The sequence below is a fragment of the Drosophila santomea genome, chromosome X (genome assembly GCF_016746245.2).
Source record: "Drosophila santomea strain STO CAGO 1482 chromosome X, Prin_Dsan_1.1, whole genome shotgun sequence".
Taxonomy (NCBI): domain Eukaryota; kingdom Metazoa; phylum Arthropoda; class Insecta; order Diptera; family Drosophilidae; genus Drosophila; species Drosophila santomea.
The window spans coordinates 3855877-3872145 of record NC_053021.2 but is presented as its reverse complement, the minus strand read 5'-3'; the positions used below and the strand labels follow the sequence as shown (position 1 = coordinate 3872145).

The following is a 16269-nucleotide window of genomic DNA, read 5'->3' as shown; positions in this document are numbered from 1 at the left end:
AATGGTGTCCTAGGGCCACCCGATGCCCGAATCGAATCCCTTTTCCGGGTGGCCCCTGGAATGGAGCCAATGTTTCCTCTGGGGATATCCCTAAATGACCCAGAAATGTATGCAATACGCATTTAATTCATTTTTTCACCCTTTTTTTAATTTCTGCAAATATCTCAGCCCGAAAGCCCCCCTCGCACCCTCACCCCCCTTTTGACCAGCAATGCACGCACAGCCGCGCACATAAAATAAATAAATACGGGGGCAACGAAAAAGGAAAAAAAATAAAAAAAGGAAGAAAAATACGGGAAAAGCGTCTACATGAGACGCATATTTAATTCCCCCCGCCCCTTGGTAGTGTCACGAAAGGATTTTTCATAGCCTCCTGGCTTTGGACTCCTTTTTTTTTGTGCTTTGTTGGTGTGTTTTTTTTTAATTTTTGTTGCTGCTCGCTTTGTTGCTGTTTTTTTATGCTTCGACAGAGGGTATTATATTTCGAACCATAAGTTTGCGCTTTTCAGAAAGTATTTACGGTTTTTCTTAGTTTGAAAAACAAACGTTTTGTGGTGAATATTACTATTGAATAGGAAATCTCGCACTAGCAAGAAAATTGAAATAAATTTAAATTTAAAGTCAGAGGAAAGCACAGTACAGGGTATTTACAATTTCGATGCACCCAGCATATCGCTACTACTTGTTAAAATTCATTTTGTGCATACTTTATTTTTATTTCCTTCATTATTAATCGCATGTTTACACAGCAGAAACGCAGCCTGCATGTGTGTGAGTGACGGAAAATGTTTCTGTGTGTGTGTGGGTGTGTGTAGGTGAGAGGTGGCCGGAAAATTCTTTAAATTTCGAAACACGCAGCGACGAGCCAAAGTTTTATTATATAATGAAGTGCGATCGTAAATCACATTAATTGCTCGCTAGATGGCGCTGTCAGTGTTCAATATGGTGGCCTAAAAACCAAAACGGTCGGCGTGCAAACCAATTAAGCGAAAAAAAAGAGAAAGCAAGCGACATTGGGGTGAAAGGAGTCAACAAAGGAAAAGCCCATAATATTAGGACATTAAATAAGAGCGTGTCCCTTATTTATTAACATATTTGTATATAAAAATAGAAACTAATACAATCAATAAATCTGCAGAGATGTACACACATCCGCACATGATAACAAACTTTCCCAAGGAGCGGTGAGTAAAACAGATTGACTCTCCATCGAATGTCCATCAAAGTTTAATTACAATTTTGCAGCTAGCAAAAACCATGTTAAAACGTAATTTACAAGTGACAGAATACAACAAAAAAAAAAGAAACCAAAATGAAAGCCAAAAAAAACTAAATTAAAACGAAAAGGTCGAAAGGAGAGCGTTGAAAAAACGGGATAAAAAATATAAGACAAACACACGTGGTGGGTTATGAACTCGCTCGTTTTATCGGGAATCGCCACCTCTGCCACTGATAAAGTTCAAAAGTGAATGCTTTTTAGTTGCACAAATTGCCAAACAAACAAAATTCGACGAGGCAAAAAAGAAGGGGAAACAACACATACAACACGGAAATCCAAAACAACAACCACACACCCATACACTTACACTTACATCGAGAGACAAGGCAAGCCAAACAAAACTGTCCCTGGAAAAAGGTCCCAACTAAACGCCACGCTACCACACCACACCACACCCACATTTCCCGCCCTCCAATCGGCGAAGAAAAACTCGAAAATAGAGTGCAACAAAAAGAGACAGGAGCTCACATGTAAGTGCACAGAAATATAACTGCTTTTAGTTTCCGCTTCCGTTCTAATGCACCGCGTGCCGCGGTCACACTGGTCGCTGCGGTCACACTGGGGTGGTGCTGGTGGGTGCTGGTCGTATTTGTGTTCTTAAAAGTGGGTGGTGGGTGGTTAGGGGTGGGCAGTGGTCAGCGGGGCCAACTTACTGATAGAAATCAAGGCTATTGAAAGCGCGAAGCGAAGTGCGGCAGCGTAATGCTCTTAGACCGAAAGGTTTTCAAAAGCGTTCGAAAAATGCGTGCTGAACGAAAAGTGGAACGTGGAAAGCGCCAAATGGAACTAAAAGGGCAGACCGAACACTAGAACACTGAAGGATAATGGAAAAGCTAAGAAAATGGACGTATCAGCTAAGAGCATAGGCGTAGCTAAAAAAAATACGTAAAAAGAGAACCATAGACAGAAATTGCATACTTACTTGCATCGCGAAGGTTGAATTAATTTAGTTGACAAATATTTGATATAAGATTGTTATTATAATGAAATGCTATACAAAAGATAGCATTAATATATTCCTATTTACAGAGCATTTTGCAATCGAACTTTCAAAAGCTTCAAGGACCAAGTTACATTTCTGGAATTGGTCGAGCTTCGGTTGGTTAGTGAGTGAACCTCCACCGAATTGGCGGTTGGCTGCAGTTTTTGCCCCGCATTTTGGGGGGCTACCTTTTATGTGAAATATTTTGTAATTTTATTTGTTTGCCTCTCTGGATTTGAGAGTTTTGTACGAGGTACCGCGACCTTAGTTTTAATTGACACATAAATGGGCGGTGGGAACGCACACAGTTTGCGGAGGATGATCGCAGCGGAAGGGAAGTTTAGTTTTGTTTTCATTTTTCCCCGCTCGATTTTTGCTTCAATGCGGCGTGATATGAGCTACTTCCGCCTTGCACTTTGCATTTCCGGCCAGCGAACAAAGCGCTCGTCATTTGTCAGGACTGCCGCCCACAGCCCTCCACCCCGCACCTCGATTTGGAGTCGCATCGGTTCACTGTCATCCGCAGCCGACTCCATCAATCTGACAGGTGGCAAGTAAATTGAAACTCCATTGAAAGTTGCACAACTTGCGGGTGCCAGGGCTTCGAAGGAGGAGGAGGAGGTTGAGGCGAACCAGAGTCAAAGAAGGAGGCACATTAATTACTGCCAATCCTGGCGGACCTTCAATGCAAACGGGAAGTACCAGTGGGCAATTAGGCGGCCCTTTGAAAAAGGAGTTCATCAGCAAACCAGAGTGCCTAACTAAAGGGTATTCCTATTTCCTCGGAATAATAATAATAGTTTCGCTAGAACTCCTTGCATTTATACTGCCACCCTACAGACACAGATTATGTTACCAACTCGTACTGTTTGAGGTCAAGAAATGAATTAAATGCGTACTATGTGGGTAAGCCAACCCAGGGGGTTCTACCAGTCCAGGCCATTTGAAAATAGTTTAAGTTTTTAGGTCATTGTCGCCGGGGGGCGATGGTTTTATGGTTTGCAGCGGGGCTTCTCATTTATTCATGTGCAATTCTCGGACACCGCTTGTGTGCTTTCCACGTGTTTTAATTAGTTTTCCGGAGTTCATCAGCTTACTGTTCGGCGAAAGCCCCCAAAGGTCTTGCCATGCCACCCCAGGAATGGGGCCAGTTCATTGCCGAATAATGAACATAACAAATCAACGGCTCGTCATTAGGCCCCCTAGTGAAATGGGACTAGGAATGCGAAGAAATGGAAACGGGAATAGAAATGGGAATGGGTCCTATGCATAATTTTTCAGCTCACTGAAGCAAAAACAAAGTGTTGACGGCTCCAGGTGCTCGGAGGTGGGATTACAAAAGTAATTACAGCCCAACCAGCTGTTGCCCAGATTAATTGCCTTCAGGCTTAGGAAATGGCCGTAACTCACAAAATGGCCATGGAAAACAAAGGAATGCAATATGATTTTTTCCCTCACACGATCCCCGGCATTGGCATCGGTTTCAGTTCATATGTCATATCTGACAATTTAGCAGTTTACAGCAGTTTACACAGTTTACAATTATGGACACATGGGGGCACCTGGATTCTAAGATCGCTTGAATGGGAAAAGCTTTTCGTTTTTTAAGGTACTTTAGAACTCTTAACGAAGAATGGAAATCATTTTAAATAAAGTACACTTTTCCCATCGGGGAGAATCCCTTTCAGCGAATTTGCGTTAAAATAAACAGCAAGAAAAGTACATCAAAAGGGTAAAATAAAAAAATGGGGAAAAACACCATGGGAATATTGCTTGAGTTTGAATTTGCAGTTCCACCTCATAAACAACATAAGAAACTCGTATATAACGAACCTTTTATTTTTTTCTTTTCTTCATTGCCCGAGCAGCTGGTAAATGTAATCCACACTCTTTGATTGAAAAAATAATGCAGGTTTCATTTTGCCATTAAATTCGACGAGTTTTGGCGCCAAACTAAAATGCTCTTTTTTACAAGTCCATTTGCAATTTCTGGTAAAGGGAACTTGTTTTGGGCAATCCAATTCCATGCAGTTTGGGCAACAAATTTAATTCATCACTGCTTTTACTGAGAGAAAGTTGTATTTAAAACGCAGCGATTCCCTGGGGATTTGGCCAATCAAAGGGAATCAATTTGCGCTGTGCCCCGATGCTATAGGAAATGTGTAATTAAAACCGACACTCCATGCACAAATTATAATTTCGTTAAATGTAACTTTCCGGTTTGCCTTTTTTTTTTGTGTTTTTTGCCCCACTGCCAGTGCCACATGGCCGGCGGAGGAAAATAGGGAAAAACGGATGGGTAGCTGGAAATGAAAATTTGATTTGTCTGCATTTTAATGAGTTGCCCCTGCGGCAGCGTTGATAATTATGCGATAAAAATACTCGCATCGGAAAATGGCAAAATGCTTTTGTACTGCTTATCGATGGCATGGGAAAAAAAGGTAATACGCGTATCCTCCCATTTATTGTCGGCGAATTTACCGCACTCGTTTAATTGGAACATTACTATTAAACCCAAACTAAACTCCAAACTCCACTAAACTAAACGAAAACGAACTGAACTGAATGCAACTAAACTAGGCTGTGCAAAAAGTGCACGTTTATTTGCATTCCGCAGCGCACTTGCTGCATCATCAAATGTTTTATTTGGACAAAACATGCAAATTAGCCAAAAACGCTAAATGGCTAATTCAATTAAATTTCCATTGCGAGTTTCCACAATGAAACTTAAAACAAAAGATGGGGGTTATTTATGGGGGCGTAGCAGAAGTAAATCAACACGCACGGCAACAAATCTCCCGCACACACCAAATGAAGTTAATGTTTTTTAATTAAAAATTTTCAAAGTATTTCAACGGAAGTGGTTTTCCAGCACGACGTTGCGACTGCCAAGTACCGTGGATTCAATTAAGCTATGCTTTCTAACTCCCTTTTAGGCCAAGTGTGGCCATTAAAATGAGTGGTATGAATAACATTTTTAATCTATATCTGCTTTTCAATCGATTTAAACTAGGTTGCAAACCAAGCCACTCCTACGGCAACTGATACCCCTTGGTTACCCTAAACAATTGCTCGCTGCTAACCGCATTATGCGCAGGTGTGACCCAGGTGCGCGTTTGGCTATTTAAAAATTGGTCAGCGGTCATAAATTTTGGGCAATTTCGTCCGCGTTAACAGCATGTATATGCATCCCTGTGTTTGTGCTCCAAATGAAATCAAGCATGCCTGATGAGCGGTTCGGCGGGGGCGGGGTAGCCAATTCCGTTTCCGGTTCACATTCTTCTGTCCATGTATGCAATGCGTACGAGTATTTCTGCGCGAGTGTACGTATGTATTTGTGTCCATGTCCTGTCCGTGTTTATGTCCATGTTTATGTTTATGTTCTCCGCTACTTTTGCTGCCATTGCAGTTTAATGCGTTTTTAAAGCGTACGAAAATGATGTGCCATGTTTTTCGCGAGCCTTGCTGCGTCTGCTGTGTTCTAGTTTTAAAAACTGAAACATATAAAAATAATTTATGGCAAATTATAAATATATGTATGCACAAGTTTACACTTACTCGTACTATTCACGCGTGCTCTGTGTTTGTTAAAAATGGGCGATGTTTGCATTGAATAAATTCAAATAGCAGTACGGGACTTAATCCGTATGCGATAAATAAATAATCAAAAGTGAAAAGAGCTTTACAAACGGTTCCTCTATCTAGATGTGACGATAATTTAAGGCACTGGCACTGAAGTAGGCTACGTAATATATAGGTGCCAGCTCAACTATATATTTATTAAATACAATTTATTATGACAGGCAGTGGTTAGGTTTTGCTGCTCTATGATTTATATTAGCTTTGTTCATGCCTATTCCACGAAAATCGATGGGAAAATAAGTTCATAATAACAAATAAATGGTAAGATAGATAAGGGCATTAAATCTTTTTAATCGATTCGAAAATGGTGTACTTTACATTCAAGCGTAATCGACTTTTGTCCAATATATTTACTGCATTACTATTCAGGTTCGGCATCCCATCAGATTGAAGTTTTCTGTTTTTCTAAGTACTCGAGCTCAAAGCCTAGCTAATCGATTGGTAAATGGCAAATGGTAAATGGTAAATAGTGCACTAGTCTAATCGATGACTTTCTGATAGTCTCGATTGCACTTGCCTCTACTTATTTCCAGCCCCAATTGCTGCTCGATTCACGCCTCATTTGAGTGGGGCCAAAAAATGAAGGGCGACGTCAGCTTCAGAAGGGCGAGCGATTAATTATGCGTATAGCAAGATTCTGACTGGCAGCAGGGGCAGTAGGGGGTTAAGAACGGACGGCCCTCGGACGGGGAAGAGGGATACCCTTGATATCCCCCACTTTCGGCGCACATGTGACGTGTCGGTGTTGGCATAATATATGCATTCTTATTAACAATCTCGTCGCCATTCTGACTCTCAACAACTTTGGAACCCCCCATGCCCCTATTTCCCGGTGTCCCATCCCCGCCCCTTTGTGGCTGCTTCATTTGGATGTGTAAACGTGTTATTTATTTTCCCTGCCCCATCTGAAGCAAGGAAAAAATAAAATGGAGAAGGAAAGCTGAATGTTGCCTTTTAAGTGGCAATAAATCAAATTGTCCTGTTCTCTGCCCTCAGGGAAGCTGAGAGGCTGTGAGGCTGGGAGTCTTGTGAAACTGCCTGCGCTCTTCAGATGGGGGCGTCGGCCTCCGGTTCGTGGGGTTGGGGGCGTGGCAGTCAGTCAGCGAGCTGTTGGCAACTTACTTTCATATTTGACTTAGTCATAAAAGGCAAAAGCGATTCGCTTTCAAGCTAGCCAAAGCACTACGAATCCACACTGCAAACAAATCGCACATTCCCCTTCTCCTATTTATATTAGTGCATACATATTTTTAATAATATTCATACGTTTTTAATTATGGCCATAAAACTGTCAACTATATTGATTTACATCCACTTGACGAGGCAAACTAAGGGTTTTATCTATAATATTTCTCTGTGTGCTGGTAAGCAAGGACTAAAGACTAAGGATCTGCTTCCCCCCCCCCTTTCAAGTAACTCATCTGTAAGCCACCGAAGTGTAAGTGTATGTGTGTGTGGGTGTGGGTGTGCTTGTGTGTGTGTGTGGCATCGCGGCTTTGTGTGCTGCGCTGTTTGTTTAGCGTTCCTTAAGCTCTTAAGCTCATTTCGGTTGCGTTTTATTTGTAACTTGAGGCGCCCTACACCCACACACACATACACCCACCGAAATACTCACACCAAAGCTGACTTTATTTATTTTAAATAAAGCTGCAAAGCAGCTGAAATATTGAGTCAAACAATTGCAAGACGACAGCTGCAGCTTCAAAATTAAAGGAAAATCCAAAGGACAAAATCCAAAAGCAAAGTATAAATGGGTGTACTGAGAAGAGGCAAAAGGTTGAGGAAAACTGAAAGGTGCTCGGTTCGGGGGCGAATTTCCGTACAATAGTTAATCCCGAAAAATGTTATCAAACAGCGACCTGCATTTCTTCAAACCCGAAAAAAGCCTGAACATACAGCAAAAAATGTATCAACAAGTGTTGTTGGCAAAATACAAGTAAACCTCTCTTCGCTCCAGGGTATTTTGTGGAAAGAGCAGTTAAAACGATGAACAAAGACAAGGTAGAGTAGTAAGATAAATGATTTTGACATTTTCAAACCTTTTTGTACAATTGATGAACCTAATGGAAAAACTGCTTGTTCGCTTCGGAAAACGTACATAACTGATTGTAGTTAAACACAGGTGAAGAGATCACACACAAAAAATCTCCTAGGGTGCGCAGCGGTCTACACACTCGCGGTATTATTATGCCCCCTTATACATGCAAACAGCACCACGCCCACCGACCACCGCCCATTTCGGCTGCTGGTGCATGTCGTTGTGGTGCTTTGTGCGCTTAGTAACAACAGAATTTAACACCTTTTGATCGGCAGACAGCAAACGACCTGCGGGAGTGTCAGAGTGTGAGTGTGAATGTGAGTGCGAGTGCCAGTGTTTGTGTAGTTATGGCACAAAATAAATTCCTGTAAGCTTTACTGAAGGGCACAAACCCTCACACCCTCACACCCTCACACCCACACACCCACACTTGTACACAGCACCAACACACATGCAGAGCAAGAGACTCGGAGACTGCGAGTCCGACTTACATATGCTCGTTATTCATAAACTTAATGCCAAAGAGAGCATAATTTTCATTTTGCCGGCGTTTTGGGTTTGGTTTGCCCCGTTTTTGGAGCCCCACCACCGCCCATGGCATCGAACCACCCAAGAATGCACTGCAAACAATAATCATATGAATTGGACTTTCATTCTATCATTTCAAAATGAATAATTTAGAATTCGTTATACTTCAGCAAAGTGCCCTTCAACTCTACAACATTTGCCTGGTAACAAAGCATTTTGTATGATTCTGTAATTACTCTGAATTTCTTTCAGTGTCAGACTAAGGCACATAAAAGCCAAACATTACCAAGAAACAGGCAACAAGGTGCCGATGGGAAAGGGGAGAGAACAGGCTGCGGGAACAACAATAAACTTGTGTAGCTGCGTCGGTAAGTGGGAATTATATAAACATATACATCAGCGAGCAAACACTCACACAACTACCGCAGTACACACACATACACATGCAAAATGGCAGCTGTTGCGGCTTCATATCGTCTGTTGAGATCGCCATTCTCCATTCGCTATTCCCCTTCGCAGCACACGCGGCGTATGAGTAATATGCCGAGTCGATGAGATAACTGACTGACTGAATGGCTGATGGACGGATGGCAGACGTGAATGACGTGCTCTCGATGCGAACTAATCAGCAATCGATAGAAGAGATGATTGTGAAATTGCCGGGAAGGAACTTGGGGGAGCCTACATACATACATATGTACATATATTTTACAAAATGATGAATATTTTATTGGTGATTTTAGTCATAACTTGCCCGAAAATGATCCCAGAACAAAAACAGAGTCCTATTTTCACCAACTAATTACTAATGCTAACTATTTTTATCACTTTTGTACTGATTTAAAAAAAAAAAAAAATTCCCCATTTTTTGCATTTTCGGTAAGGGGTATTTTTGCAAAAAAAAATTGCCAAAATTTTACATTTCTAGGCTGAACTGCCACTTTATAGCAAATTTTCTTACCAATTCAACGGTGTATGGCATTCCATGTTTGGACAACTATTTTCGTTGTTGTAAACAAAAAACTGCATATTTTTGGGCAGAAAATTGGAATACGAATTTTTGGCAAAAATATGAATATTTTATTGGCGATTTTAGTCATAACTTAACTGAAAATGATCCCAGAAACAAAAGAATGACTGTTCTGTGCATCTTATTACCAACCTTAACGAATTCTATCATCTTTTTAGAGATTTTCACAAAAAAAAAATTTCGCCATTTTTTGCATATTTGCTAAGGGGTAACATAATCTACTTTTGCGAAAAATCGTAAAAATTTTACATTTCTAGGCTTGAATGTCACTTTATAGGAAATTTTCTTACGAATTCAACGGTGTATGGCATTATATGTTTGGACAACTATTTTCGTTGTTGTAAACAAAAAACTGAATATTTTTGGGCAGAAAATTGGAATTCGATATTGAGTGTTTTATGCAGTTTACCAACACTAACAGTCGTAATATTTCGAAGCAATTCTTACAAATATCTAATTTAATCACAAATGACAAGAAACTTTAATGGAGTCAGCTTGTTTCTGCGCACTCTTTGCGAGCTTGGACTCCTGATAATCACTCTCGCTAAAGCTTAAAGGTCTTAAGGTCATGCACATCAGCTAAGTGGGAAGACCCCCCACCCCCACCCCTCTTTCCACATCCCTGCATTTGAACCGGAGGCCAGAGCGACGTCGTCGTTTTCTTATCTGCTTGTCGGGGCATTCGCTCGATTCGTATTTCAATTATGCATTCCGGCAGCATGACCATGGATGCTGCAGTGCATCCTTCTTTTCCTCCATTTCCCCCGCCCCTGGATCCGCTCGGAGACCTTCAAACCCACTTTTGAACCTGCTGCAGTGCACTGAAAACTGCAGGAAAATAAGAACTATACGAGAGTGGGTCGAAATTTTCTGTTACATTCCGCATTCCGGTCATTAATACGCCATCAACAGCTTGGTAGAGCAGAACGGGTGGCGGGGTTAGAAAGGGAGAGAGCATAGCTGGCCAGCATCGCACTCATCGTCATAGTCATAGTTATAGTTATAGTCATAGTCATAGCCTTTTCCATGGGCACACAGGGAAAAATAACTTGCTCTTCAGCACAAAGTTCACAGCGAATCGAAACTGAATACTTAAACATTGTTTACTAGTAAGAGCAACGTGTTCTAATTACTAAACTCGGTATCGAAATTAGGGATTATTTTGCTAGTTCATTTAGCATTTGGAGCCTTTTTCCCTGTGCATTGTCATGGGCACGTCACGTTGGCCTAGCCGTCTCACTTGGATTTTTGGTGTTGTTCCTGGCCGCCGGACACGCACGGACGGACTGTGAAAATGCAGCTGGAAAAGCCACCCACACAATACCCACAAACCACCCACCCCCACAGAGCTCTGAAGCTGGGGCAAATGCGAGTGTCTGACGTTGTCGTTGTTGTCATTTGGTCTGTGGAAATGTTGCACGCACGGTCGCGCACCTGAGTGAAATAAGATGAAATGCTAATGATGGCACAACATTCAAATACCGGGGCTTACGCTCCCCAGATAAAGCAGGGATACACTCCAAATCAGTCTGAATTTAATTGTATCTAAGATTTAGAAAAATATGCCTTGATGTTAGATTCAAGAGTGCTTCTCATTGGTTTATGATGGTTTGTTCCAGCTTCACAAAATATTTATGATAACTAGTGACCTCTTTTTTTGCCCTCAATATTTGTACCTTGTATACCATAATTTGTAGTGTTCGAATAAGTGAATAATGGAGCATAGGGCTCCGATTGACGAGGTGTCCGCGGAAAACAAGCCTGCCATTTGTCCGCTGGCCGATTGTCAGGCGGTTGTGCAGCACACCCACTTGCTGCGCCACATGATCAGCGAACATTTGGATTCGCGGGCGCGAGCTTTGCCCTTTCAACTGCGGCTACGCGAAGTGTCAACAGGTCAGCGCACCCTGCTGATGCTCGCCTATCGCCAGCTGATCGTGGACCATGATCAGTGCTTGGCCGTGCTGAACTGGAGCTCCGATTCCCGCATCGACCTTATGGAACCGCAGTTGGACCTGCCGCCCTGCCACCAAGGATTGAGCTATCACCTGCCCGTGTTGGTGATGGTCTGCAGGACCACATGGAAGTCGCTGTTGCAACAGGACGATGAAAAGGCCGTCCAGGAAACCAGGGACTTAGCCACGGAATGGGGCACTGTCTATCTGCTGTGGCTCGTCTCACCATTTACGCGTCGTCCGGTTTATGCAAATATAGGCGTGCTGAATAGCCAGATGCAGTGCGTCGCCCGGCGGAATCGGCGACGGGTGCGCAACTTTGCCAGCCGGATGCCCATTAGCCAGTTCATCAACGGGCTGGATCCGTTCTTTGTCAGCCTCAACGAGGATCAGCTCGAAGAGCTGTGCGATGGCGGTGGCAACCGGGTCTCCGTCTTCTTGGAGGTCATAATCGAGGGCGAAATGTCATAGAAATGTAACCCTATTAATATGATTCGTTTTAGCGATTGTTTGTATGGCAAACATTATAGAAACCAAATAAATTCTCAAGTGACAACCCGGATTGTATGTTTGTTTCAATATTTGCGAATTTATGCAATTTATTGCAAGCCTGGCAAAAAATAATTAACAACTTGTCGAGTTTATCTGGGACTTCAGCGTTCCAAAGTTGGTTAATATGTTGAAATCAATCTGGATTGGGGCGTGGCACACTTTGGCACCTTGACACACAAATTTGGCATCGGTTTATGGCCAGGCACACATTATTGATTCCGCTTTGCCAACTTTATTGCCCCTTTTTTTCTGCCTTTTCTGGGGCATCACTGTTTTTATGGCCCGAACAGATACACCGTATTCCTCGAAGCTGCAAATGTGCCATAAATTGTTGTCCTTATGTTTTTATGTCCTGGCAGTCAGTCGACAGGACGGCCGCAGCGGGCAGATCAAATCAGATCCGATCGATTGGGAGTTTTAAGTGATTTTCCCTGTCGTTCTGAGGTTATCTGAACTAGAAGTTTAGTCCCACGTCTTCCAAGTGTTGAATGTGTTAAATTCATGTCCATATTTCGAGAGAAAACCGTTAAAAAGCCGGCATCGGACACCAGTTAATGCTAAATATCGAGCAACAATAGTTGCCGGACAACCAATGGAAGCAGTGATGCGAGGTAAGTAGAAATGGGTAAATAGAAATGTCTAGAATTCTTTCCCCCAGCTTTTAGGAACGAGGAGGGAGGGTGGTAGATGTAAAAAAAAAAGTTCTGCCAATAATATGAGAAAAGGGAACAAAGAGTAGACAATGGCAACTGTCAGGGATGTGGGCTACTTGAGATCCCAATATAACGCGACGACATGTTTACGATGCATTTGTATCTGGGCATAACAGTCCTAACTTCCCTGCCTGCCACCTTATCCTATGTATGCTCGGATGTTGGCATTTTCATCGAGTAGCCGGGTTAGATAAAAAAAAAGTAGGAAAGTATAGGAAGCAGAAAAAAAATCAGTAAAGTCGGCGCAAGGATTTGAAATTCTCATCCCATACATTCACTTAAACCTCTGGCTGTCCGTTCGTTTGCCCGCTTGTCCGCAATTCTGTCCGTCCGCATGTCTGTCCATTTGTAATTCCGTTCGTCCGTCCGTTCGTTCGTCTCCCCATACGTGTGCGTGCCCCAAAATCGAGAAACATCCCTTGGGTGGGGCAACAAGGACAGCGATGAGGACACATAAAGGCTAAATTGAGCTTGAATGTGCGCCATGGAAGACATTGCCTGGCCAATGGACAAACACTCAAGTCATTTATCCCACCTCCAAGCATCTAAAAATACTACACGTATATCTGGCAACCACGGGAGCCTATTGAATTGGAAAAGTCAATGGATATAACCATTCAATTGCGTCCTACAAGTGTATAATTACGCCTCACAAAGGAACTCTGGAAGTGGGAGTACCGATATTTGGATATGGCCCATCTCAATCTCAAACTGAATCCGTTTGCCACATCGCCTGCCACCCAGAACGTGTTAACAAGAAGGCTGGAACGTGTGCTTTTGGCCCAGTGAGTGGGAGCCATCAGGGCAAGTCGTGCTGCCTGTCAAAAGTTTTTGTTTCTATTCTGCTTCTGTTCAACCAACGAGCAATGCTGCTCATGCTGCGGGGAGTTCAGGACCCATGGTCCCATATGATACCTTTTTCAAACTTTGCACAATCTCTAAATAAATACGATAAGAAGCTAATGCAAATCCGTTTAAAATTATCTGATATAACAAAAGTTTTTTTGTACATATTATTTTATCAAACTAGCCTTCAAGTTTTTCTATTCGAAATGTGGTTCACAAGGTATTTCAGAGCTTATCCATTTGAAGTCGACAACTCATGCCTTTTCGTTGAAGTCAAATGTGGCAATTCCTGGACAACTCTGGCCGAGATGAAGATGCCGTCCTGCCCCCGAGGGTCCAACAAAGGGACAAAACAAACGACAGACATTTGGAGAGCGGGCGCGCGAATTATCACTTGCCCACTTGGGCAGCTGTCCTAAAAGGTTGTCCCAGCCAAATGAGAGAGCTTCAAGGTTGTGCCCGCGAGCCACAACAGCAATGCATTAGTGTAAGGAAAGCGGTGAGTTTTCCCTTTGAAAATGACTTCTCTGGAACATGGTTAACTTTTATTTTTATAAACCTTAGGTAATCAGTAAAACAAGGCTATAAACTGAATCAGTCGTAAAGTTCTGTAGTGTTTTTGTTAATTTAATTACACGTAGAAAGGAAGTATTAGGAATAATTTTCGGTGCACCCAAAAGAGTGCAGGAGTCACGTCATCGATGGCGGGAATAATTGCAGGACAGGAATCACATGGGTAGGTCCACTTGGGCGGAGTGGGCTCATTACTGGGTGCTACAAGGTTAGACTCGATGGCGCGGTGGAAAGGCGAGACAGGGCGCCCAACCCCCTTGAACTTTGAACTTAATGCACATTTAAATGCTGGCTCTTGGTTGGTCGCAGTCTGTTTGGCCAACTTTTCTGCTGACTTTTTAGACTAAAAGTCAAATATTTCATTTGGAAATTCCTAGCGACGAGGCGAGAATGAAATGTGAAATTTTCACCCATGCACACACACACACACACTCACAACACATGGACACCCCATATTTTTCTAACCTTGCGGAAAACCGCCCTGAAAAACCACCCCACCCAATGTGGGTGCTGCTTAAAAACTATAAATTAAGTTTACAACTTTTCCGCAGAAACTTTTTTATTTTTATTTCGCCCGCTTCGCTGTCACAGTCACTGTTATTTTCGCTGTTCTATCACAGTGTGACAAAATGGCATTGTCAACCCGGAATTGGAATCTCTGTCTCTGTCTCCGTCTCCGTCTTCACCATTTCTCCGTTTCTCCTTATCTCTGACTTTCCCAATTTCTCGATCTCTGGAAATATATGTCAAGTGTTACCAAAAGCAACTTTGACATCCATCATTTGGCATCTGTGGCACTTGTTGACCTCTGTTTGCAACACGACACAAACAGAAAGCCGAAGGCAGGGCTCTGAGGTGGGGGGAAAGTACGGGTATAGGTGCAAATTGGGTGGCCGCCACCACCCACCTGCCAGCTAATCAAAATGTCGCACAAAGTTCATTAACAACATTTTCCAGTCAATTGCCTTGTCAAGCGAAAGAGTAGGGAAAGCTCTGGCAAATAGAGAGGAAAAACTGAGGACAGCCAGCACATTTCTGCAGCTGTACGAGTATACTCGTATTTATGTTTGCACTTGCCTTGTGGCAGGGGCGTGGCCCCGCCTTCTCCTTTTCCGCATCGTTGAGGTCGTCGTCGGCGGCTCACTTTGTTAACAACTTGGCATAAAGTTGTTTGTCTTTCACCTCGCCGTTTCGATGACATCACAACGAGCAAGTGGGTGAGTAAAATCAGGAAGAGTAGAGTCAGAATGTATTGCCTAGAAAATCCAATAAGCTCAACAAACTTCCCCAGGCCCATATTTTAATTTCAATTAAGAGATTGAAAAAGAATTTTTTGGAAATTTGAATTCCCCAAATTTTAAGGCTATAATTGTTATTTTTCTGAAAGTATATGTTTGTCCTATTTTTTCTACGAATCTCATACTTTAAACAACCTTTTCGGTATCAAAAAAGAAGCTGCAATTTTTAGAAATAGTTCTGAGCGGTTGTAACATTGAGAATGGAGGACTGCAATTTATAAAATATTCCGAAACAACTTACAGCCCAGTTCACCCATTTTTCCCATGAGGCAAAAGCCAACAGATATATCGTTCTCATGGAGTTTTCTCCATTTCCAAATTAAATTTTCCTACGCTACGGAATCCAGCGAACTAACCGTCGGCCAAGGGTGTAAAAATCAATCAAACAAAACGGACTGACACTTGGACAGACGATTAAAGGAAATGGAAGAAAGCCCGGGGAAATTCGATATGCAAGTAAACGAAAACCAGACTTTGGGTAAGACAGATGGAGAACCTTATGGATGATGGGCTGGGAAAAGTTGGGAAATGCTGCAAAAGTGGGGGGAAAATAAGTGGGGATTCTGTCATTGTTTCGGTCAAACGCACAACAACAGAGCGTTAAATTCACACAAAACGAGCAAAGATGAGTCCGCTTTTGATTCGTAACCGTAGTCCTTGCAAAGCCATTCGACCAGATCCTTGAAAATGTCCAAATACGAGGCTGGGCCCATGGCGAATTTAGAGAGAGAAACTGCCCTGCGAAGGTATATCAAGTATGGTTTTCCAAATCACAAACTTATACATTTCATTATGCCGCATTTATTTTTATAAAATTTACAAAGTTAACTTTA

At 42.5% G+C, this 16269-nt stretch overlaps 2 protein-coding genes across 4 annotated transcripts in view; one reads left to right on the top strand and one right to left on the bottom strand.

Annotated features, from left to right (window-relative positions):
* Positions 1 to 16269, bottom strand: part of LOC120455377 — a 50562-nt gene that overhangs the window by 19590 nt on the left and 14703 nt on the right. The gene's annotated exons all lie outside the window — the stretch shown is intronic.
* Positions 11164 to 12016, top strand: LOC120455380. Its single transcript, XM_039641506.2, has one exon. The coding sequence runs from the start codon at positions 11215 to 11217 to the stop codon at positions 11923 to 11925; it is 711 nt and encodes a 236-aa protein (XP_039497440.1). The 5' UTR covers positions 11164 to 11214; the 3' UTR covers positions 11926 to 12016.